Source organism: Chrysoperla carnea, chromosome X (assembly GCF_905475395.1).
Source record: "Chrysoperla carnea chromosome X, inChrCarn1.1, whole genome shotgun sequence".
NCBI classification, from domain to species: domain Eukaryota; kingdom Metazoa; phylum Arthropoda; class Insecta; order Neuroptera; family Chrysopidae; genus Chrysoperla; species Chrysoperla carnea.
This window is the reverse complement of record NC_058342.1, coordinates 16695799-16721502: the sequence shown is the minus strand read 5'-3', so window position 1 is coordinate 16721502 and position 25704 is coordinate 16695799. Positions and strand designations below refer to the sequence as shown.

Genomic DNA, 25704 nt, shown 5'->3' with positions numbered 1-25704 from the left:
GAAAGTTTACATATTGAAGGTAAACATTCGCATTCGGTAAAATATGTAAATGATTGTATGTGTGTGTTTTAAAAAAATATTTTTTAGCTTTAAACTAAAATATAAAAATTTCCGAATGTCAGAATTTTTTATGAATAAAAAGGCAAAATCTGACAAAATTATTCCATAAGGCTGTATTTTTAGAGGTAAGAGTAAAAAAGATCCAACAATAAATCTACTATTCTTTAAAATATGGGGAAAAGCTGAGACAATATACTTCTACAATATGCAATCTGCCCATTGCAGAACATTCTGCTTATTTGACATTAGCATCAAAATGGCGAACGATCTTACTCACATATTTAATACTCTAGTCGGATGTTTAATTTTTAGAGTAAATGACGTCATACGTTCATATACTCTCAGCGTATATCATAACATACTTGTGATTTGAATGAATGTATGTGACATAACGTATGTCGTAGTTAATATTCATTGCATTAAGTATGTTATGCTGTCCGCAAAAAAAGTAATTTATATTTTAACAAATTTGATAGCAAAAATAATAAATAGAATAAACAAATTTTAAACTATAACAATTTTTTAAATGGCATAAGATTCGTTTAACGTGTTCAAAAATATTGTTCGTAAAAATGTCTAAACATACAATCATAGAAAATTTAACTACGATCTAAATTAAAAAATTTATTTGCAAAAGTGTAACATCTTAAATAGCTATAACAAAAAAATTTTCTAAATATTTCAATTAGTGTGTCAAATGTAAATACATCCAAAAAACAAAACAAAACCAAATCAAAATGTGTTTTTTAAATGAAAGTGGTTAAGAATTTCTCCAAAAAAAAAAAAGAAAATCGAAATTTGTGTGAAATATTAAAAATTTTTTTGTTTGTTTTTTATTATCGTGGAAAAGAAAAAAAAGTTGTGTGTTTTCCGATCAAAAATGCCTGGTTTAATACGAGTTATTGAGTTTGTGGAGGAAACTCGTGAAGATTATAATTCACCGACTACGTCCACATTTGTATCACGAATGCCACAATGTCGAAATACGATTGCATCTTTGGAAGAAGTAAACATTTTTTGTGTTTCTTTTTTTTGAATTAAGTGTGTTTTGGTTTTCTTTTTTAATTAATTGTGTTTCTGTTTTTCCGTAGAGTTTAGATTTCGATCGTGATGGTTTGATGAAAATGAAGAAGGCCATTAAGGCCATACATAATTCAGGAAATTGTAAGAATTTTGTTTATTTTTATACTTTAGAGATTTTGAATTTTAAGTAAGTGTTTTTTAAAGTATGTCACGAGTATAATATTAGGACATATTTAAGGCAATCAGTTTTGAAAACAAATTCTCCCAGAATTGTACATCTGGGTAAATACGGAATATAAAATAAGACGGAAATGCAGAGGTTAGATGTTTTTTTGATGTTCTGTAGAGGAGATAATTTGTCAATGATGTCGTCAAGAGATCAACGACTGGGAAAGAAAGTTTACTAGGTATTTATCAAAGTGTTTCAGGGTGGCGATCGACCTGAAAAACCTGTAAATGTAAGATATTTCGATATAGGTCGGAGAAAAAAAAAAATTGAATATCTAGAATTGAATTCAGAAGACCTGATTCTTCATCGATGTCTTAGAATTTAGTATATGTTCTGCATAAATTTTAACTACAAAATCACCGGTATAGACCAAGGCTGTCAGACCATTTTTTTCATAAAATTGCAGATCCCGTACAAAAACAATTGTTATTATTATTATCCCATCAGATTTTTAAAGCACCTCGCACGATTGGATAAGAAAATGGTTTTCGGTGAAAATTTTTCAAAACGCCCCCAAAATATTCTTCGGGTCGTTCTGATAAAAAGTTCTCACGGACACAAAATTTTTTAACATGCAGATTTCGAACTACGTTCAATCAAAGCTACACATATATAATAGTTATAGTATATGACTATCGTCTTGATAATAATATATTGTACAACATACCAACTAACGCTAATTTTCGATAAAAACATTATCATGTTCTTAAGCAATAACCAGGCGCCTGATTGGGTAGACGGCAGACTCCTCCCGATATCCTGGAAAATTTAAAATTTATTTTTTGAATATGTAATCAAAAAAATTTTTTTTTCGAAGGTCCCGCTAATTTTAAATGAACGAAAGCAGACAAATTTATTACCCTCTCTTGTATATACGAAACTCCCTATCCATTAGTATCAATTTGAAAAAACCAAAATATTATTGAAAACAAAAAATTTTTATGAGTTTATACTAAAATAATAATACGTTTTAAAAAGATTCAAGTTTCTAAAGGAATGCAAAGCCCTTTTACAGAGACTCTAACCATGGAATCCGTAGAGATAGGGGTCGAAAACCCAACTTGGGTGTTCCCTGCTTCAGCTCCAATTTAAAGAGTCCCGAACAATAGCTTTGCATCACTTTAAAATCTTGATCTGCTCTTGATCATCACTTTAAAATCTTGATGAAATAAAAATAGTTTGGGAGGGAATTTATTAAATTGTTTTTTTGACCCCTATCTACACGGGTCCCGGTATTTCATACTAACGAGTCCCTTTAAAAGGGGTTTTCACCACTTTAGAAACTAGAACCTTTTTAAAACTTATTCTTATTTTGATTTTTCAAATTGGTAATGATGTACAGGGAGTTTAGTATATACATGGGAGGATTATAAATTTGTTTGCTAGCTTCCGTTCACTCTACTATCTTTCAAAACATTCTTTATGATTTCCTTAAGTAATAACCAGAAGCATATTACGATTAGGTGGGCGGAAGACCCCTCCCGACCTTTCTTCGAAGGTCCCGCTAATTTTGCGATAAGAACATTATTTTCTAGTTCAAAAAAAAAAAAATGTTCATAGCACAGTCAATATATTTAACTTCTGACAAAACGATGGGTTTCTTAATGAAAATGTTTTAATGTGGCGCTGTCTAGTGTTTACATTATTAAACACTAGACAGCGCCACATATATCGTATCCAAATAGCGGTATTAGTTGAAAATTTAAAATAAATAAACAAGTTTTAATTTTGTTTAAATTCTATTTATATTTTCATTCAGTTAATAAATTATTTTAATTAATTGACAATAATATTTACTAAAATAAAAATAATTATTAATAAGTAAATAAATAAATTATTGGCCAGTGGTTTGGATTGGATACTGGTGGCGTTGCTATGTAGCAGTTTTGGGAAGTAACGCGTGCACCAATAAGGGAACATATGTTCCTAATACATTTTATATAGCGTTAACAGACTTGTATATATATATATGACTGTGGTTTATAGAAAGTTTGAAAAACACTGACTTAAAGCAGTTCATAAGACATTTTTGGAAATTTTATTTTGAACGTTTTAATTTTTTGTTACAGCTCATGTAGATAATGAAATGTATTTAGCACGAGCATTAGAAAAATTAGGTAACAATGCCATGAATCGCGATCAAGAACCAGATATTGGTGCAGCTTTTTTAAAATTTGCTGTTGTCACCAAAGAATTATCAGCTTTGATGAAAACATTGGTGATTAATTTGGTTTTAGATTATTATTTTTTAAATAAAAAATTGGATTTTCCATGTAATTTATTATAAAATTATATACTTGAATTTAACCTTTAACTACTCTCGTGATGTTATTAAATTTTAAAGTATCTTAACTCAAAAACATACAGTGTGATTGCTAAAATTTTTGCGTAGCGAAATTGTTGCGTGGTGATCGGCCTGGAAAAATCTAAAAATGATAGACAATTTTTAAATTCTGGATAAGTCAGATTATTTTAATATCGAAAGTATCTAGAATTTGATTTTAAATACCTGATTTTCTGTACAATTAATCCGTCAGCACTCGTGTCAATCGTTTGGTAATTTTTTGTCACGTGATGAGAAATTTGCTCACGCGTTCTGCACATGTGTCAAATATTTCTCGCATTAAATAATATTTAATTTTGTAAATCATAACCTCTACATAATTTTATTTTTTGATGCACTAGCTTATTAAAAATAGTTTGATTACGTGATTATTGCATGATGTTTGAGATTGAAAATATTAGAGCAGACAAATAATCTAAATAATTAAATTTATTTTAACTAATTTCATCATATTTCCACCATAAGTTTTTTTAATTTACCGAGTATGATTTATATTGAACTAACGAGTACAAAATTGCTTACACTTTTACTCTCGTGATAAGAGACATTCTCACAAATTCTGAATAACTTGAAATAATTATATTTTTAAAAACTATAGATAGGTTGAAAAGGTATATGAAGATAGAACTTTTTCAAATACATATTCCTTTTGAAAAATAAAAGTTATTTATGTTTTAAATCGAGCGTGAGCAAAATGCTCATTAAGCGAGTGCTGACGTATTAATTGAAACCCCCTCGCATCGTCAAGGAACTCTCACAAAATAATTCCAACACAAAGAAAAATCATTATCCTGTAAAAATGAAATCTTGCCATCTTAATTTTTATTTTATCCCTGTATCTTTTTCTTTTTTAATGAATCATTCTGTATATGCAATAATTATGGAAAATTCAAATTAATGCTTAATAACTTTTAATTTAAAAAAAATTAAACTTAAACTTTTTTTTTTTTTTATTTCCTTGATTTTAGATGCAAAATATAAATAATATAGTAATGTTTCCATTGGATAGTTTATTAAAAGGTGATTTAAGAGGAGTGAAAGGAGATTTAAAGCGACCATTTGATAAGGCATGGAAAGATTATGAATCAAAGTATGTAAAAATTGAAAAAGAGAAAAAACAACAAGCAAAAGAAGCAGGTTTAATACGTACAGAAGTTACCAGTGCAGAGATTGCTGATGAAATGGAAAAGGAGCGTCGATTATTTCAATTACAAATGTGTGAAGTAAGTATATATTAATTTAGTACGGAATCATAAAAAAAATCAAGTGCGATTTGAAGAAAAAAAAAACGAAGAACGATAAAAATGTCATTGGCTGCGTTCAGCCAAACTCGTGAGGATTCACTTAACATCGGCGCTCTATTTATTGAAAATCTAGTTTGTGGTATCTTGGTGAAACCTAAAATTTTCAATATCAATACCAACTAAAACGTGATGTAAGAGGACTGACGCATTGATTTTAGGTTTTATAGCTATACCATTTTCTAAAATAAAATGATCATTAACCCTTCGTCCATTGCGTGATAAGCACGACACCGCATTAAAATTTTTTTTAAATAATGAAATAATTATGAACATCAGAAGCTTACAATAAATGTAATACATACTTTAAATAAATATTATAGTATTCATTAAAACAAATTGCATTCCATCAAGCTCGATCCGTGAGGAATTCCGTTCCCGGTGTACCCGTAACCCGTTGAACCCTGTACCCGCTGCTAAAAACAGCAAATAACAAATTGCGTAGAAAAGTGATGAAAAAATCAAAAGTTCTTAAATTAATGTTAGCCGAACATGCATTAAAAATAGTAATTATATGTGTAGAGTATTAGAAGAGCATTTGTAAAAACTAACGTGCTTGCCTAATAATGTTTTTAGTATTATATGTCTAAAGTATTAGAAGAGCATTTGTAAAAACCAACATCTTTGCCTAAGAAACTTATGAATTAAAATTTATGATATTTTTCAAATTATTTGTCTAGCGTATTTTTTCCTAAGCTTTACATTTTTAGATCGTGAGTATATTTTTCGTCAAACCTAGACATAATTACCTTGAAAATGAGGGGTAATCATGGAATTTGATAAAAGAATAAGGAAGATAAGAGTAGGGCAGAAAAAACTTGCTAGAATAATTATATATGATTATTATATCTCGAAATTAAATGTGTAATTTTCTGGTAGTTATTTCTAATACAGGCTTGAGTATCTAGCGTTATCAAATACTCGACCTAACCGTAGGGCTATCTATGTTTTAGTATTTGAACTACTTCTAATAACGATTTATAAATTATTCTGTTTTATTATACCATAATAAAATATATGAAATATATCAATGTTTATTAAGGTTAGTCCCAAATTTGAACGCTTGATAATATTGATGTTACGAACAAAATTTTGATATATAAAAAATCCATTTCCGCTTGTATGTCTGTCTGTCCGTCTGTGAACACGATAACTCAAAAACGAAAAGAAAAATCAAGCTGAAATATATAGCGTGCTCAGGACTTAAAAAGTGAGATCAATTGGGTCTGTAGGACCCATCTTGTCAACCGTTAGAGATTACAACAAAAGTTTAAATGTAAAAAAATTGTTTCTTATAAAAAAATAAATAAATAGCTTTTGTTTAAAATAAATAAATTTTTTTCGTAAACACCACTGTTACACATGAGGGCGCAAATTAAATACATTTTTATACGTTACATATATTATGTTTGTGTGTTATAGCATATATATACTCTTTTCACTGAGGAAGGGAGAAAAAAGATACTTGTATTACTTTGTGTGTAAGAGTGGCTATCTTTCTTTACTTACAAAACGTAAAAAAAAAAAAAAAAATTCAGTAATCAACACTATCTATACATGGTATTTCAACAATTAACTCAGGCAATTGTTTGTCTTCACTTATTTTTATTATTAAATGCTATTATAAATTTACTTTGAGGTTACGTTATCGAAGTAATTTATAATCTTTAATTATGATTTTTAAATTATTTCTAAGGAATTATGTTTGAATTAAACCAATTATATTTAGACTTCTATTTATTTTCTATATAGAAAAAAAAAAAAAAAATTGGACATTTACATCAGATGTCTTTTATGCGGAAATTTCACTCGATGGGCGAAGAGTTAAATTAAACTTGATTCTTGTTTATTGAAAAAATTTCAAAGAGCTGTATATTTACAAAAATTGATCGAATATGATTCATTCGCAAGTATTATAGATTCGCAAAAATACAGCTTTGTGAAATTTCAGTAAAATTTTTTGTGTAAAAAATTATCGTTTAATACTTTTGAGAAGTATAGTTTTATGGTTTATGAGTTATATTTGTTTTTTTTTTCGTAGTATTTATTAAAATTTAACGAAATTAAAACGAAAAAAGGAATTGAACTGCTACAACATTTAGTCGAATATTACCATGCGCAAACCAAGTAAGTATAAAGAATTTATTCCTAGTTTTTAAACTGAAACTTTTGAGACGCAGAAAATAGAATCGATTTTCTCTTAATGTTTGTATTTTTTTTTGTAGTTATTTTCAAGATGGTTTAAAAACAATTGAACATTTTGGTGGCTATGTAGCTGATTTAAGTGTCAAATTACAAAAAATTCGACAAAAACAGGACGAAGAACGTCGGCGTTTAATGGATTTAAAATCATTGTTACGAAATGCTCCAGGAATTGATAAAGAGGTATGTATTTTTTGCGGTCATATTTTCCTCGAAAATACAGAATTATGCACTGTATCAAAGATCAACGGGAAAGTGGGGGGAGGGTGTTATAAATCCAATTCATGACTGCCCAGTAAAATTGTAAATTTGACTTCCAAAGAAGAGCCCAAAAATCACCCCAATTCAATCGAGACCAACTAAACATAACGCAATGAGTTGGTTTTCGTTAGCCATTGTTGGAGTGGTTTTTTGTAACCAGTTTACAATCTGACGGAAATTAGAATATTACGTTGACATATGCATTCGTTTTATTCCTCTGACAGTGGTCTTGTACTATACAAATTTTGTTTGGCCTGCTTCAACTAAAAAAAATCGCTTACCGAGTAGATTTGCTAAGAAATTACTGAAATTTTTGTACGATTTCTCCTTCTCTAATGGAACCAGCTGATGATCGTGGTCTTTCGAAATGATTCACCAGGGTATTCTAAACAATTTATTTATTTTCAAACTTATCTCGCAAGCGAGCATTTGTGAGTCGCGTTGGTATATTCTTTAAAACAAATTTTCAATTTTATGTCTCGAAATTAAATATTTAATTTTAATTGTCCTGCAATTACAAAAATACGTCACTCTGCCTATTACGCGACCACAAATCTGGTAGTTGACTTTGAGTTCAGCATTGTCAGATCGATTCAGCGTTGTGAAACTATATCTACATATGATTTTTAAATTATTTTTTGTTTTATTTTTGTTTGTGCATCTCAATGAAATTTTATGTAAACTAGTATAATTTTTTTTGAGCACTCTATATTAACTTCATTTATTTTTTATTTTAAGTGTTCAAGTGGTAAAGACAAAGAAACTGGTTATTCGTTACATCAATTACAAGGGGACAGAAATTTAGGTATAACACGTAGCGGACATTTATTGAAAAAATCCGAGGGTAAAATGCGACGTGTTTGGCAAAAACGAAAATGTCAAGTATTAGCCGATGGGTTTTTTTACATATGCCATGCCGACGAATCAAAACCACCGACTCAAGTACATTTACTTACCTGTCAAATTAAACCAGTTCTCGAAGATAAGCGCGGCTTTGATTTAGTTTCTTGTAAGTATCAGTAAATCGATATGTTTCTCACGAAGAAGTATTTAATTTAAATTTGTTTTTCTAGATAATCGAACATATCATTTTCAAGCAGAAGATGAAATAGATCAACGCGCTTGGATGTCTGTCTTAGTTAATTGTAAAGAATTATCGATGAAGAAAACAATCCATAGTGGTGGAACCTCTGGTGCTGGTAATGAAAAAGTTAATGCTAGTCTATTAGAACTTCAGGAAGCAATTATACGATATATTCAACGTTTACCAGGAAACGATCGTTGCTGTGATTGTAATTCTCAAAACGGTTTGTAAATTTTTTTATTTTTAATAGTGTTTACGTCTTTAAATGAATTGGCGGAAGAAATAAATATAAATCTGGTATGGGTACCGGAACACATAGACATTCGAGGAAATTTTTAAGCCGACGAGCTTGCTAGAAATGCACAATGCTTCCGGACACAAGCATCAATAGGCATCCGGGAGTTCCGTTTGCAAACTGCAAGCTGCTCCTTAAAGACGATATTTTAAAAAAGACCAGTCATAGATGGCACGCAATCGTAGGCGTTCCAAAGAACTTATATTGCTTGCCTCCAAGGCCATTAGCAAAATTGTTATGGCTATCAAAGGACACTGGCTAGGCGGCAGGCACGCTGAACGTGTGGGCCTGACGTGCATCACAACTATCGCAGGAGCTGTCACAGTGGGGAAGAGGAAGAAACGACGTCTCATCTTCTCTGCCACTGTCCAGCTCTTGCCATGAGTAGATGGACTCACTTGAGCCAGCCTTTTTTTGACGACCTCTCCGATCTGAAGTCCATCCCAGGACAGCCATTCTAACCTAATCTGACGGTGCTTAAACAATTAGTTCTATTTTTATCTATAGCCATTGTTTCAATGTTAAAAAAACGGAGTAATGATTTCAAAAATTTCGAAGATATTCCCAGTGGACTAACCGCTTTTTTCGATCTTTTAATGTCTTCGCATCTGAGCAGTAATTCAAATTGAGCTTAAGGGTAAAAAAATTGTATGTAGGTAGTCAAGGGAGTGCATTTTGAGAATGTCAGCTCTCCCCGTCTTCCTTTTTATGTCGAAATTTTATATTTGTCACGATTTTTAAGGCTTTGCGTACAGCCTTTCTAAAATGCGCTAAAAATTTGAAAATCTGAATGTAGATATTTCGAAGAAAGACCTTTTGGAGGTGTCAAGCAGCTTTGCCTCTTTTTGTATCGAAATATCATGGATTTTTGCGGTTTTAAAAGCTATTCAAACCTCCAAGCTACTTCAAATTGAGTTAAAGTGTTGACAAATTTTCTGACAATTGAGTTAATTGTAAAGAAGTATATTTTGATAGTGTAGAGTTACCGGCCTCCTTCTCGCCTATTTATATAAACATTTCATGTATTTAAAAACGGGAAAAGACAAAAATCGGGAAAATGTAACTTGAATGATGGCATTATTCTGCTCACGAGTTTTTTTAATATGATTTTGGTACGGAACCATTAATAATAAAGAATATCGAGAAGGTCGGAATTAGTTTGAATGGGCAATATAGTAAGTGTGTAAGAATTCTTGAATTATTTATATTTTCTTCCGGAAGAGACTATTAAATGTTTCTGATCCTGCAGGAAGTATCGATGCTAATATGCTTTCTGCATTTCGAGGCACTCAGTCAAGTATAGGAATAGCTTATTAAACTCGAGAGAGTGAATTTTTCTTCTAAGATAAATTATTTTATTTTTCAGACGCAACATGGTTATCAACAAATTTTGGTATATTAGTTTGTATCGAATGTTCGGGTATTCATCGCGATATGGGTGTCCATATATCACGTATCCAATCGTTAACACTCGATAATCTATGCACAAGTCAGTTACTATTAGCACGCTTCATGACAAATCAAGCATTCAACGAAGTGATGGAAGCGACACTCAATTATGGCATGAAATTAGATCCGTCCAGTTCAATGGAATCCCGTTATGAGTATATACGTGCAAAATATGTTGATAAACGTTTTGTGTTACGCACATGCGAAGATGAACGTGATCTCTTATGTGAGCTTGAGCATGCTGTCAACAATAAAGATTTACAACAGCTGTTACAAGTTTTCGCTGAAAATGTGGATTTAAGCTCACCGTTACCCAGCTCTGATGATGCTGAAACTGCTCTACATTTAGTTGTTGCCCGTGAAATGGGTGATTCGTTACCGTTAGTTGATTTTCTTGTACAGAATATGCCGTCACAGGGTATTGATAAAATGACAGCGCCGCCAACGAATCCTGAACATTCGGGGAGTAATACGGCGTTACATATATGTGCATTACATAATAAAACGGAATGCATGAAATTACTGTTGCGTAGTGGTGCTAACACAGAAATACGTAATGCTGATGGAAAAACTCCTATGGATATTGCTCAGGAGATGGGACATCATACATGCGTCGATCTAGTAAGTACATAAATATATACAGAACCAAAGTTTTTTCAAACAGATGTATCAAAAATCATCGAATTTGGAACAACTATAGCTCGTTGAAAAGCTTGTATTTTCTTGTTTTGGTAAAACATTAATAATATATTGCTCAAAAATTGTTATCGCTCCTTGCGGCTTTACAAGGAGGGCGGCAAGGGTGATAAAAGTTATCTCTAAATTTTATATAAAGTTTAGAAGCGTACCAAAACTTTAAAAATTATTTTACAACAAACTTTTTAAGACCACTCGAAAGCTTGTTTATTTTTCTTGATAATGAGCTATGAAAATATTCATGTACGAGCTTTTTGAGCCAAGGTACTTGCTTTCCAAGCAAATTTGACACTTCTGGATTAAAAATCCTGTATCATCTGAAATAATCATCACACTGAAATTTTCCTGATTTCATTCGAAAACTAAAACTGTCTTCTCTTAAGCCCTTGCATATGGATTTGTAAAAAAATTTTATCACTTTCCCAATTTTCGTTTTTAAAACATGTCAAAAACAGATTTTTTTTCTATATTCTAAGCGTTTTTTCACCTGGCCCCATTTTGTATATAAAGGCGTTATCTAAAATCTTATTAGGCTTATTAAAAAACTTGTACTTTCTAGTTTTTTAATATATTCCTTAAAAATTTTTTCACCCCTCAAAAGACGCTTAGAACCTTATCTCGGAAAATCAGAAATCAGAAAACATTCTGTTGTTTTAAGTCGCTTAACTTCCTATTTTCTTTAGTTTTAAACTTTTTAATTTATACAATGTGGCTCGCATAAAATGTTATTTGATTTTTTTTAGTTAACGAACGCAATGCAAAGACAAAAAAGTAATTTCGATAATATTAATATCGACTGGAATTTAACTCACGATGATGGATCAACAGATTTCAGTGAAGATGAGACAATTGTTGATGATCGGGTAAGTTCCATCTCGTTTTAACCTCCACCGACATCCACCTATATAATATTTAAAAGAAATGTTCTTCATTTTTAGAATGGTTCGTTAACGCCAGAGAAAAAGAATCGATCACGACCACCGAGTTACACAGGTGGCAGTGATTCTCCAGTCACGTTACGTTCACGTTCATCCACTTGTGATAGTTTACAATCTGGATCGAGTCCAAACAGTGGTAATCGACAAATGCCACCTCCACCTCCTCCACAAATTAGGAAACCAGTTATTGGTAAGTTGAAAAAAAATGTTGTAATCGGTTTTGGGGTCAAACGTAGTATTTGAAAGTCATTTCAGAATGATTGGAAATTTGAGAGGCTGTTATTAAGGTTGTGTTTAACAATTTTTGACAGAAGGAGAATTAAAAAATTATCAGCACAGAATTTCAGATATCTAATTTTTAGTCGACACAAAAAAAAAAGTTATTTGACACAACCTTGTTAACAATCTCTCAAATTTACAACTGTTCTGAATTTTCGTGGTCTTCTGAAAGATAAATCTTCGGCTGTGAAAATTTTCGTAGAGAAAAAGTTATTAGACATAACGTTGTGGAAAATCTCTCGGATTTACAACCGTTCTGAATTTTCAAGGCCCTTTGAAAGATAAATCCATGTCTGTGAAAATTGTCGTAGAGGAAAAGTTATTTGACTCAACCTTGTTAACAATCTCTCAAATTCACAACCGAGCTAAACTTCCAAAACCCTCTGAAAGATTAATCCTAGACTGTGAAAATTTTCGTAGAAGAAAAGTTATTAGACACAACCTTCCCACAAGCAATAAATAAAAAATGTAAACAAAAAATTTTAAATTCATTTATTGCGTTTGTAGTAAATGTACATGGAAGTTTAAAGAAACGCATCGCACCTTTACCGCCTGGTTCATCTTTATATGGAACGTTACCTAGTAGTCATAGTCGAACAATATCAGATCCAATGATGCCTGCACAACCGCCATATTTAACATTATGTCATCATAAACGATCACCTTCTTCAGATTCTAGTTCAAATAAATCCATACAACATGCAACAGGTAATGGAATCTAGGATCTAACAATCTTTAAATAAATTTATCATGTTGACTTCGCTTATAACGACATTGAATGAACTTACATTTATGGTCGTTATAAGCGATATGTTTATTTATATACACTCTTATAAAAGGCTTCAGAGTGTTTGAAAATGGGGAAAAATCTTTTGAAGATACCTACTGGCCTTTGTAAACTCAATAAGGGAGCATCCATAAACCACATGGCCCGATTAAGAAGGGGGAGGGATAAATTCAAAAACTACGGTGAGCTACTTCAGGAGAGGGTGCAAACGAAGTCAAGCTACGTAATTTTTCTTGATACTAGAGAAATAATATATAAGTGATAAATATCAACAGTAATTTACTTTCTTTTTTATTTTTAGACAATTTTATTACATACATGATATACAAATTACATTCTGAACAAATTAAAATCTTAATATTATTTCCCTAGCCTGCCTTTTCTTAAGCAGTACATTTTTAGACTATTTTTCATCATTAGCACGATAAGCTTTAAAATGAGAGGTTAATCATGGAAACTGATTGAAAGGCATAAGATAAGGATAATAATATGTTAATTACATGTAATTGTTTTTTGTCTCATATTGTTGTAGCTTGCCTGAAGTTGGAAAATAAAAAGCCAACGAAACGTTGCAAATTTTGAAAATCTAATATTCAGATTATTTAGAACAAGTTTCCAAGAAAAATTTTTTTTTATTATGTATTTATATTTTGATTCAATTTGTATACTTTGTGATAAAAAAACGCACGGATTTACCTCTATGTAAATTCGTGCGTTTTTTGTGACACAGAATATACCTTGCTGATTCGTCGCTGTAATCGATTTTGACTGTATTCGTAAATTATATTTGAATATAATTTCGATATCGTAACAAGCTATACAACTAATACAAATTTTCTTTTTACAGATCAAAAATCCGTAAGTGGTGGTAGCATAGTAAAACGTCCGTTAAATCCTCCACCGCCAACTCCCAGTCCTAGTAATCGATTATCAAATGGCCGTTCAAATGAAAGTATTTCATCAATGTCGTCAGAAGTTGATCAGGGTCATAATAATCCAATTCCACCACCTCGAAAAGTAAGTTTCCTTCGAATTATTAAAACTTCTCTAGGCGGTTTATATCACACTATTTGTTTTTGTCATGATAAATATAAAACCTGTATAGTGTGACATAGGCTTTATCATGACTCTTTAGTGGTCATTTTTATTAAAATTTTGATAAACTTACGAATAAAGAACATTATTTAGGACCGAGCGATAATCGCGGAAAGGGGAAACAGGGGGCATTTTGTGAGAAATTCATAGCGATAATCCCATAGAGCTGTATAGACATAGGAAACGCAATAAGTGAATTCTGGACTGCATTGAGAGAGGTACTAAGAGAAAGTCTACTTGATCCGTTGCCTCTCTATGGAGAAACTTTTGGAACACTCCTGTGGTGTTGGTAGGTAATCGCAGTCTTTCGGAATGGTTCTTAAGAGTATTTCTTACAGTTTCTTCTTCCTCAAACTTATCTCGGAGTAATTTCGAGTTTCTTTGGTACATCTCGTTGCAACTATGTATACATTTTTCTTGGGACACTCCGTATGTATAATTTCTAAGAGCTTTTTGGCTTATTTTTATCTTGACGAATTAATTCTTTAGAGATTTGATTGATACACAAGGAATTTCATAATAAATAATGGGGTTTAACCTCCGTGTCTCAGACCACGTCTAAAACAGAGGCCACACACATCATTATTTTTAATCTTTATTTATTTGTTAAACTACTTCGAATACACAATTAATTTTATGATGTGGGTGGAGTCTATTACCTCGCAACTCGTAGTCAAAGCAAGTAAGGACGCCTTAACTCACTTGGCTGGTGTAGAAGAAAGAAGAAATCTATATAAAAATGGCCACTAAATGTCTATTATATCAATATCATTATTTATTTTTGAATTCATATCGTTCATTGATCTCATTTTGAATTTTTTTGAATTTGCTTTTCGCTCTCTAAATCAAAATCATTCACACACACTCAAAACTCAAAATCAAACTCAAAAATGTGTTAGTGCAAAAAACAACGGTTTCAGAGAAAGGAACAAAAACGTCTTCCAAATTATGCAGAGGAGTTTGTTGATACGATCACACCCTTGGTAACATAAATCCATGTCTCACATGCATGGGTATTTGTGCATGGAATTTATTTATTATATAAAATTTAACAGATCTCTCTATCCCCCTCCCGTCTTTTTTATATTAGTTAATACGAAAATTTCCCCTATTCACCTTTGTTTTGCATGAGCAATTTTTTTTTTTTTTTTTTGTGAATTTTTTAATAGTTCCCCCTTAAATTATCTAGTGTTTTCTCCCATGAATTGTCTAGTAGTCGAATTGATAAGCCGGAAAATGTTGAAAACTTGTCGTACACCATCAATTTGAAAAATTCTTTTTTTACGCTTTTCTTAGACCTTTAGAAACATCAATCGCCACTAATCTTAACCTTGATTTGAAAATTAAAGAAAAAATTTAGGAGAAGGAAATAGAATCGGCGGATATTGGTGTAGACCATTCTACACGTGAGACCCTAGTTGCTGAGACGCAGGATGGGATATCTTAGGATTATTCAGTATTAATATAGTAAACGAACCTTTTTCCTTCGAAAAATTGTTTGCTGGGTGTATTAACGTGCGGTTTTTTGCATTGGCTTCAGAAAATTATCCTAAAAACAGTCTATATAGTTTAAAACGGAACCGTTAATTTTAACCCCCTTTAAGTTTTAAAATTGAAGTGAAGGGGTGTATAACGTAAAGTAAATCAGATAACTTTTAAAAGATTTTAAAAAGTTCAAAATTTATTTAAAAAAGTAACCCGAAATTTAAGATATTTTTGCTAATAAACTCCTTTATGCACTTCCCCTCCCTTTCGGGGATTTGAAAGAATCTCAAAATGAAATAGACCTTTTTGCAAGTTACTACTTTTAATGACGTATAAGGGGGTTTTTGGAGTCGCTGATCTCGAATTTTTAGTCAAAATGTTTAATTTGTTACTCTCCCCTCTCTTTTTTAGCCCACAAAAGTAGATCCACTAAATAAATATTGAAACTCCTCGAATTTTCAAATCAAGACAGAGGTTAGTGATGATGAATGTTCCTAAAGGTCCAAGGAACACATAGAAAAAAGTATTTTTTAAATCAGTGCTGTCCGACAGGTTTTCAACATTTGACAGTATTTTCCGGGTTATTTATTCGCATATGGGATTTTAATGCTAAGAAAAGCTCTATCTAGCGATAGAAAAAGGAACTACATGTGTTAGCATACACAGACATACAAGATAGGTTAATGCAACAGTTTTTAAACACAAAATTTTGGTGATAAATTATATAAAAAATTAAAATAATTGTTTTAATTTTAATTTGAGCCACTGTGTCGTCTAAAACTCTAGGTGAATCCCGTTTAAAACATGCTTCTGTACGTAAAAGTGCAGGTTATCGGTTTGCAATCCGGTAGGATATTGTTTAAATTAATTTTTTTTTAAATAAATAAGGAATATTGATCGAATCACTTCGGAAAAAACTTTATCATATAATTGGGGTCAAAATTAACCAAAAATGTTCTTAGAAATTTTTCTCTAAACCCTCCAGTTTTGGAGTAAAAAATACGTAAAAATTTGAACAAACTGAATTTTTACGATTTTCGTTCCTCAAAATAGATTTTTAATATGTATAAAATTTTTATTTTTATTGTAAAGCTTACTCAACAACATTCCGCAAATATCTAACCTAATTGTATTTTAAGTGTTTGATTGTTAATCGTTAAAGGAGCGCGCAAAAAACCACCCACCTATAACGATTTTCAGTTTTATACATGCTAGAAAGATGGAGTTTTCACCAATGAACTCGTAATAAAGTCATATTGACAGAACAGTTCGAAAAATTTCTTTTACCACCAACGCAAGCCCCCGGAAAATTGGAAAAACTTTTAGCGATTTTCTAAGGACTTTTCTGTTAATTTGACTTTATTTCGAGTCGAGTCGATTGGTGAAAATTCCATCTTCGAAAACTGAAGGGCTTAGGGAAAAACGTCTAAGAACATTTTTGGTTATTTTTCACTCCAATTATTTGATTAAACGGGATCGTACAAAAATTTTGCTTACGAAAATTAATCATGCTCAATGACGGATTTGGCCGTGACTACGATCAAATATGGCAAAAGATATTTACTTCATTTTATATTTTAATGTGCTGAAAATATAAAATGAAGTAAATATATTTTGTCTTTTCATTCAATAAAAAATCAGCTGAGCCTAACAGGTATGGTTTACATTTTTTACTTGTGGCGCTCACATCTTAGCGTTAAAATCCCATAGTGTTTATTTCGACTCTTTAGTTTAATTCTATTTTACTTAAATATGTGCCTTCGTAAAGAATAGATGTACAGGCGATAAAACAGAACATAATTCCTGGCTGCATCAGCCTTTAAAGTGTATGGCAATCAATAAACCCAACTTAGAGTTTGTGTACATATGCCTTTATAACGAGTATATAATAAAACTGGACCTTAAAGCAACAGTTAACTGACTGAAGAATATTTTAAATGTCTTAGCTAGGCTGCTCGGGACTCGGATATATTTAAGCTTAATTTCACTCTACTTGAGGGATCCTTTATATCTATTCTCCGTTTAAATTATGCACATTTTTATTAAGAATTTATAGAATATTTGTAAAAAACAAAATTAATCCCTTCTTACCTCCACTAGTAAAATTATAAATTAGAATATCGTCTACAAGGCCGTATTTATGATTAGGCATAAAGTAAACAATTTTATAATATAGTACCACTTGATTAATTGTGGCAGAATCTGGTTTAGGAAAGATAGATTAAAAAAAGTTTAGAAAGGTAAAATAAACCAAACGGACTTTGTTCAGAAAGCCTCTTTCTGCACCGCAACGAATTATCTCACAGAGTATTGTCAACTCAAGAACGATTTCCTGAATCCCTGAATGATTACTAGATGCCCTTAAAAATAATATTGCTAGAAATTCTCCTCAAGATCACGCAAAAAATTTCACTGGTAAACTTATAACACATTAGGCTTGAATTCCTAGGGAGGGCAGCCCTTAGAACGCGATCAATTACTCGATAGCTGATTAACTGGCCCTATTAAGATCAATAATATTTGATTCTTTGTCGACTTTCATTTTCAGCCTATGTATGTATCCTTTGAGACCAATGCGTGGTCCGATTTTAATGATTATTACGATAATCGATTTGTCTATTTAATAGCCATTCACTGATACCTCCACCTGACTAGTTCGCCGACTTTCATTGTTTGCTTTTTCACAATATGGCGGTTGGTGGTCGCCATATTGAATTTTCATTGCTGCCATATCTTCAGTAGTACTCTCAAAGTTACGACAAATCTATTGACGTAAGAATTATCAAAATCGGCATAAACGTTTGATCTCTAGTATGCCACAGAGGAACACACATACATTTTTTTCACAATATTGTGTCTAGTGGTCGCCATATTGAATATTCATTACTGCCATATCTTCAGTAGCATTCGCAAGGTTTGGACAAATCGATCTTTGCGTTGCTCGGGTAAAAATTTCAAAGATGCAATACTTTTCCCTATTAGATATTTAGTTTCATTGTACTACTCAGAGACGCCTCAATCTTAAAAACGGCCTTAATATCGTCTGTCATTATACATACAATTATTTTTTTGATTTGTTTCCTTTCTAAAAACAGAAAATAAATATACATCGGTAGTGTTTTGCTTTTTTCTCACATATTTTCTAGAACTGTGTTCGTTGAGTTTCTGATTTTTGTTTTTGTTTTTTCTTTTGTTTTCTTTTTATTTACCTATCGACTGGCATCAATAGCCATGTATGTGTTGTATACAGCCTGGAGCTGGTACATGCGCAGATCAATCCACAAACTCACAACAACAGCTAGGTGTCAACGAACAATGGTTAAATCGTCGTGCGGTTGGAACACCCGCATCGGATACAAGTGTACAAGGAACGGGTGGTGTACCAATACGGAGATGTCGTGCGTTGTATGATTGTGAAGCGGATAACGATGATGAATTGAGTTTTCACGAGGGAGAAGTGATTTTGGTATTAAACGAACATACGGATGATGAGAATTGGATGGAAGGTGTTGTTGAAACAGATCCAAGTCGGAGAGGAATGTTTCCAATTAGTTTTGTGCATATGTTGCCGGATTAACTAAACTCATTTTTATATAATTATTACTCAACTTTGTCACAAATATTATATAACACGCACAGCGTAGTAAGTATTATTTTTAAAAAGTGTTAAAAAGTGCTTTCGGAGCTACAGGCGATTTTTCGATAACTATATTTACTGTTTTACACGAACCCAAGGGCGAAACCAGAAAATTTTTTGGAGAAACGGTAATAATAAGAACTTCTTATGAGGTTTCTAGCCCTCTCTCAAAGTCAACAATGTGGCTTTATAAATTAACCCAACCCAACTACAAAATTTTGATCTCCGCGAGTTGAACTCAGGTACCATTCGAGAGATTGGAAATTATATGGAAAAGTGTTAGTCTGGGCTAATCTATAAAGCCATACTGATCTCAGATTTTTCGCTACTAGACGCCTCTAGTACCATTCGCAGAATTGGAAATCATATGAAAAAGTGTAATTATAGTCTGATTATACTTCTGATTATACATTATACGTCCATACCAGGTGTTCAGGGTAGCTATTCAGGGTGGGCCATTTAAATCTATTATAGCTAATAGCTTGTTTTGTAATACCAATAAACAATCGTGCAGAGTTTGATGATGGACATTATGTTCTGATATCAGATTGAACCTAGTTGGGATGCTTTAATAGTCAATTTAGATCTCAAAAGGTAAGAGATAGAATAACACTTTAAATTAGAAAGTTGATCCTCATAAACAAACTTACATTTTTGCCAAAATCGTTAGCTTCAATAAATACAAACGATCTTCTAAAATTTACTTCTATCCCTGAATCCGCTATTACTCATAAAAATATCAACAACTATTTTCTCAACATTTTTCGAAAACCTAATAGTGTGCAAAATTCCTGACGCTTGCAGCTCCGAAAGATACACCCGGTATACACTTGTAAAAAAATATGTAATCGAGGAAATAAAACTGAAAAATCAGTCTGACCCAGTAATCGTCTGCTTGTCAGTTGATTTTTATAGGAGTCGGTTGAAAAAGTTTGTCTGATTGTACTCAACAAATAATATTTATACGAAATCAACAGAACATTCTCTTTATTTACCATTTAAAAAGCATAAAATTTTGTATATTATACAATTCTAAGAATTTTTTGATTCTTGCCATTTTTTAAATCACCTCGTCGTTTTTGAGATATAAGCATTTGAAAAAAAAAGGAGATTTGCCCAAAAACTTGTTATTGACGAAAATAAAGATTATTTTGTGATTCCAGTTAAAAATTTAATTTCAAATCCACAATTTTCACCAAACCCCACCGTTTTCGATAAGCGTTTAAAAAAAAATTACGAGATTTTGCTGAAAATTCGTTATTGACGAAAATAAAGATTATTCTGTGGTTCTGGTAAAAACGTCTTGACATTTTTTTACCTTACCTCACCGTTTTCTATATACAGGGTGTTCTCTATTATTGACTGCAGAACTTTTGTCTCCCTAATAAGCTGAGAAAAAAAAAATGTTCTTTACCAAATTTGGATCTGAGGCCTAATTTACGAGATAATTATAATTATTTACGAGAAAACGGTGAGGTTAGGTAAAAAATGTCAGAAATCCAAAAATGCTTAAAGTCGTCCAAAATATAAAATCTTTTTTTTTTTTTAAATGTTAAATAAAGAGAATGTGATGTTCGGAAGGGTACTTCTGTCTCACTTGATGGGCGTAAATCGAAAAAGCATAAGTTCGCATGAGTATGATTTTGCTGAGTACAGTCAGATAAACATTTTCCATCGTCTCTTATAAAAATCAACCGGCGAGGAGTCGAATTCCTGGGTCAAAGGCCTTACTTCCTCAACTAATACTGTATTTTTTAAAGTCTAATAATTAAAATTAATTTTTTTAAATTGTTTTCAGATGGCTCGAAATAATCGGGCTAGCGGTACGTGACCTAGTCTAAAAAAAACCGATCATCGTCTTTAAATGTATTCAAAAATGTATATTTTACATAAAAAAAAAACTTATATCTAGTCATTTTTTCATATACACCCAATATATACAAAAACAAATTTTTGGGTCGATCAGAATTAGTTTCTCCTCTCCCAAACTAACGTATGTGTGAGAGAGAGAAATCGTAGAACGGATTGTTTAGGGAAAATTTTTTTTTTTTAAATACTAATCGTAAAAATTTTTCGGGTAGTGAAATGTGTAGATTTATACGTGTTTTTTGCTAGAAGTGTGTGAAAATATCAAACGAAAATCGCACAAATTGATCTGATCGACCCGCTTGTATATTATTTAGAGGATGATTATAACTAACCCACCAAAAACAAAAACGTTTTTTTATTTGAGAGGGGGGAATTTGTTACTTTTGTTTTTTTTTTTATTTAAATAATCCACCTCGTGACCCTCCTTTACAAATACGGCGTGTTTGTTTTTGGTACAGGATGTTTCGTTATAAATCATATTGTGTATATTAAAAATAATTTTTTTTTCATTTGCTAATAATATTATTATATTACGTGCGCTCAAAAAAAAAAAAAAAAATTAAATACATAAAATAAACAAAAAATACGCACACTTTGTAAAATTGCCGCTCATAGTATGCAACACTCAGGTTCTGAGAAAATTATACATATTGTAATTAATTTTTAATATATATAGTTACCATACCCCCTTATATATTTTTTTTTGATCAGTGTTTCTCGAACTTTTCGCAAATTTTATTTTTAATTTTTTACTAGCAGTTAAAAACAACGACTGCCCCGTTATAGCCTCCACTTCCCTTGCTCTCATTTATCCCTCCCCCCCTTGTTTTCAATTTCATTTTTAATCGGTCCAGTAGTTTTTTAGTTTATCTATTATAATAACTTGTATAAAAAAATTTTTGACCGAAAATATTGTTGGGAAAATACTTCAATTTTCTTAGAGATCTCTAATTTAAAAAAAAAAATAAAATAATAAAATACAGCTCATGTTACTCGCTGATAATGTAGCTTGACATTGGTGAAATAATTTTTAAAATCGGTGCAGTAGTTTTTGAGTTTATCCATTACAAACAAACAAAATTTTCTTCTTTATAATATTAGTGTAGATACAATCATTCAGATGAATTGTTTTTTTTATCCAATTTTTTGAACCAATCAATTTTGTGCAACGTTTCACTCATATTGTCTGAACTTGATCAGACTTATATAAAAAAAAAATTCGTGAGTAGTACGAAATGTCCCTAAGGGAAGGGGGAGGGGGTTAAAGAATCTCTGCAATCCCTTATCTTGGGGGGGAAGTTGAAAAATATATATCGAAGGGTGAAAAATAATATTGAAAAATATTAAGCCCGTCCTAGTTTTCGACGCGATAATTACGAGAAAATAGTATTTTTTAAGAAAAAATCGAAGTGTATAAGGTTATTTATAACAAATCGGAAAAGTAATAAAAGAAGTAGCGCTAAAAAAACGAAAAATGATCCAGAAAAAAATGAGACTAGCTGGAGTCAAATCTGATTATTTTCTCGACTTGTATGACTAGGAGAAAATCCGTTTGAGGTTCAAATTGTGGCTTTGAGTGTATAATTTTAAAATCACAAACATGTTAATTTTTCCAAATATTTACTTGATAATCGTTGAAATCAATTTAATAAATATATTTTCAAAAATTAGTACAAAAAACGAAAGACCGTATTATTTTTTTTGTATATTCTATCATGCATAGAACGATCACGTTTGCTCAATTGATCCTAGAATAAGAAAATTGTTGAGACATAATTATTTTATTTTGTACCAAAAAATTAATTCAATATTCAATTTACCATTTCAATAATTGATTTTCGTAATTAAAATTTTTTTTACATTTTGAGAAACTCTGATCAATATTTAAAAAAAAAAAGTTATTATTACTTTATCAAAGTCGGAAAATTTTATATTTTTTATTTAATTTATTAATATCTTTGTATGAATTTATATATATATAAAAATTTGTTTAGTTGAAAAATCATATATAGTCTAGGGCTGGCGTGAATTTTATGTAAAAATCCTAACCGTTGGATGGTTGGTAATATGATAAGACTTTTTTCCCCCTACACTTTGCTGATAACTCCGGCGTTTTCGAGATAATGGATGTTAGAGTGCAGGAAGAGGGTTAAAATAGAAGTTTTTTTCTGTTACATGTCAACAGGGCCGCATTAAAGTTGGTGGAGGAAAACTGAATTCGGGTTCATTATTATTTTTTCAACTCAATGATTTTTATTACTAGCTCGACCCGTGAAGAATTCTGCTCCTGTAGTTATCGTAACCCGTGGCTACCTTGTCCCCGTGGCTAAAAACAACAAACCAAGAAAAGAATCAAAAATTCTTAAATTAATATTAGGAGAACATGTACTAAAAATAGTAATTATGTGTAGAGTATTAGGAGAGCATCTGTAAAAACTAACATGTTTGCCTAATAATGTTTTCAGTATTATATGTCGGAATTGGGATCGAATTCTAACTAGAATTGATGCAACAAACAAAGCCAAAACATCGAACAATGCCAATTTCATTGCTCGGAATCATGAACGCGACCCTACCCTTCAATTTACCTACTACTCGATCAGAAGAAAATCATTATTTATTTTAACCCATTTTTTGAGGCTAAAAATCAAATTGCTGAAAAGCGCTGCTAGGAGCAGATCAAGGTTTCTCCCTCTATAAAACGCCGGTGCAGCCATCGAAGTGTAAAAGAAACATTATTACTTTCTTATCATCAATCATTAGATAGGATAGGATTTTTACATAAATATTCATGTCAACTCCTAAAATAATACCAAATATATAAATATATATGTATATATATATGTATATTATATACACGTCCACATACAAAAACAATTGAAAAAACGCGCGCACAAAATTTTGAAAATGACTGGTTTTTTTAAATTTTTCTTTTCGTCCAAAATCACGAAACAGTTACGTAAATTATTTATCTTTATTTTCTAAAAAAATTATTGTTGAGTTTTTTACCCTAAGAAATAGATACCAGATTTTTCAATTGAGGAAAAAATACAGTCAAATCGAGAATTTTTTTCCTGTTTCCGACCCCATCGTAGGCTTAAACTAAGGATTACTAGTCACGTAATCAGGCATAAAATAGTTAATATGGATATCAAAAACATCAAATATTTGCGCAGTTACGTATTTTAAGCTTTTTTTACGTATTTTAAGCTTTTTGCGCAGTTACGTATTTTATGCTTTTTAGACTCTAGAAAGATTGACGTAATCGATACAAAAAAGTTAATTTGTGTATCAAGATTACACAATTATTGCGTTGTTTAGTATTCTCGACCTGTTTTATTTTTTCTGCTCCGGCGCAAATTTAGGAATCGACAGATTCTCATGTAATCAAACTTGAAATTAATTCGGAAATCAAAACTATCGTCGAATCATTCCATTTATTTTATTTTCTAACCTCGTTAAAATCGCTTTTTTTGGCGAAGATTTAAGTTAAACCAAATGAAAACGTTTCTTTCGAGAGAGTCAATCTTTGCTCCATTGCTGACGTCATCTGACAGAAGTTTCTCGATACTTTACCGACAAAAAACTTAAATAGATATATCATTTTTCTATCTGCGTTCTGGCGCAGATTTAAACCATTTCTACTTGAGGAAAGAAGAACAGGCCTCGCGTGATTAAACTTGAAGTAAAAATTACCGAATCATTGCATTGTTTCTTACATTAAGACTTAAGTTAAAACCAAATGAAAATATTTCTTCTGAAAAAGTCAATTTTGTGCGGAATGTACTTTTGCTTCTTTACTGACGTCATCTGCCAGAAGTTTTTCGATGCTTTACCGACAATAAAGTCGAAAAAACTTCAATAGATCTTTTTATGCAAAAAACATAAAACCGTTTCTAAGATTTTTAATATTTCTTAAATATATTGATAACTAACCATGAAAGATAGAAAACAATTGCACAAGATATTTTTTGTACGACTTAAAATTAACCGCAAAAAAGTCTACAAACTAAATTTATATAAATTTCGTACCGCCACCTAATGTCGGAAGCCTAAGAATAAACGCAGGTTTACACCAAGATCCCTGTCAATTTTGGCTATATTTTTATTTTAATTGAGACTGGAGGGGGTAAAATACTCAACAGAGTCGCTTTCCTTTTGTACAACGATTGTAAATGACCTCGAATACAATTTTTCCGGAAATTTTTTTTTATCTTCAAAAAATACGTGCTAATATATAGTATACAGTTAAATTCTTTGAGTTGATATATAATCGGAAAGCAACTATACAGCGAAATGATTTACGATCAAAGCGCTAACATGGTAAAAAATTTAACTGACGAAAGTCGTTTTATTTTGTAAACAAAACTAATTATGGAAATATTTAAAGCTCAGATTGAGAGAAAGAAGATTTAGTGTTAGACGTTTTAGTATAGTAAACGAACCTTTTTCTTTCGAAAAAATTGTTTGCTGGGTGTAATGACTTGCGACTTTTTGCATTGGCTTCAGAAAATTATCCTAAAAAAGTCTATATGGTTTAAAGCGATTTGAAGTTTTAACACCCGCCCATTGGGCGAAGGGGATTTATATCGTAAAGTAAATCAGATAACTTTTAAAAGACTTTGAAAAGTTCAAAATAAAAAGTAGCCCGAAATTTAAGATATTTTTAA

At 31.3% G+C, this 25704-nt stretch overlaps 1 protein-coding gene across 1 annotated transcript; it reads left to right on the top strand.

The window, feature by feature from the left end:
* Window positions 1–868: 868 nt before the first annotated feature.
* On the top strand, window positions 869–21898 carry LOC123302116 (arfGAP with SH3 domain, ANK repeat and PH domain-containing protein). Its single transcript, XM_044884899.1, has 15 exons — window positions 869–1066; window positions 1152–1224; window positions 3382–3530; window positions 4625–4879; window positions 6999–7084; window positions 7183–7342; window positions 8159–8429; window positions 8494–8727; window positions 10166–10869; window positions 11688–11807; window positions 11883–12072; window positions 12669–12869; window positions 13796–13965; window positions 18758–19171; window positions 20964–21898. The coding sequence occupies exons 1-14, from the start codon at window positions 941–943 to the stop codon at window positions 19103–19105; spliced, it is 3087 nt and encodes a 1028-aa protein (XP_044740834.1). The 5' UTR covers window positions 869–940; the 3' UTR covers window positions 19106–19171; window positions 20964–21898.
* The last annotated feature ends 3806 nt before the right edge of the window (window positions 21899–25704 follow it).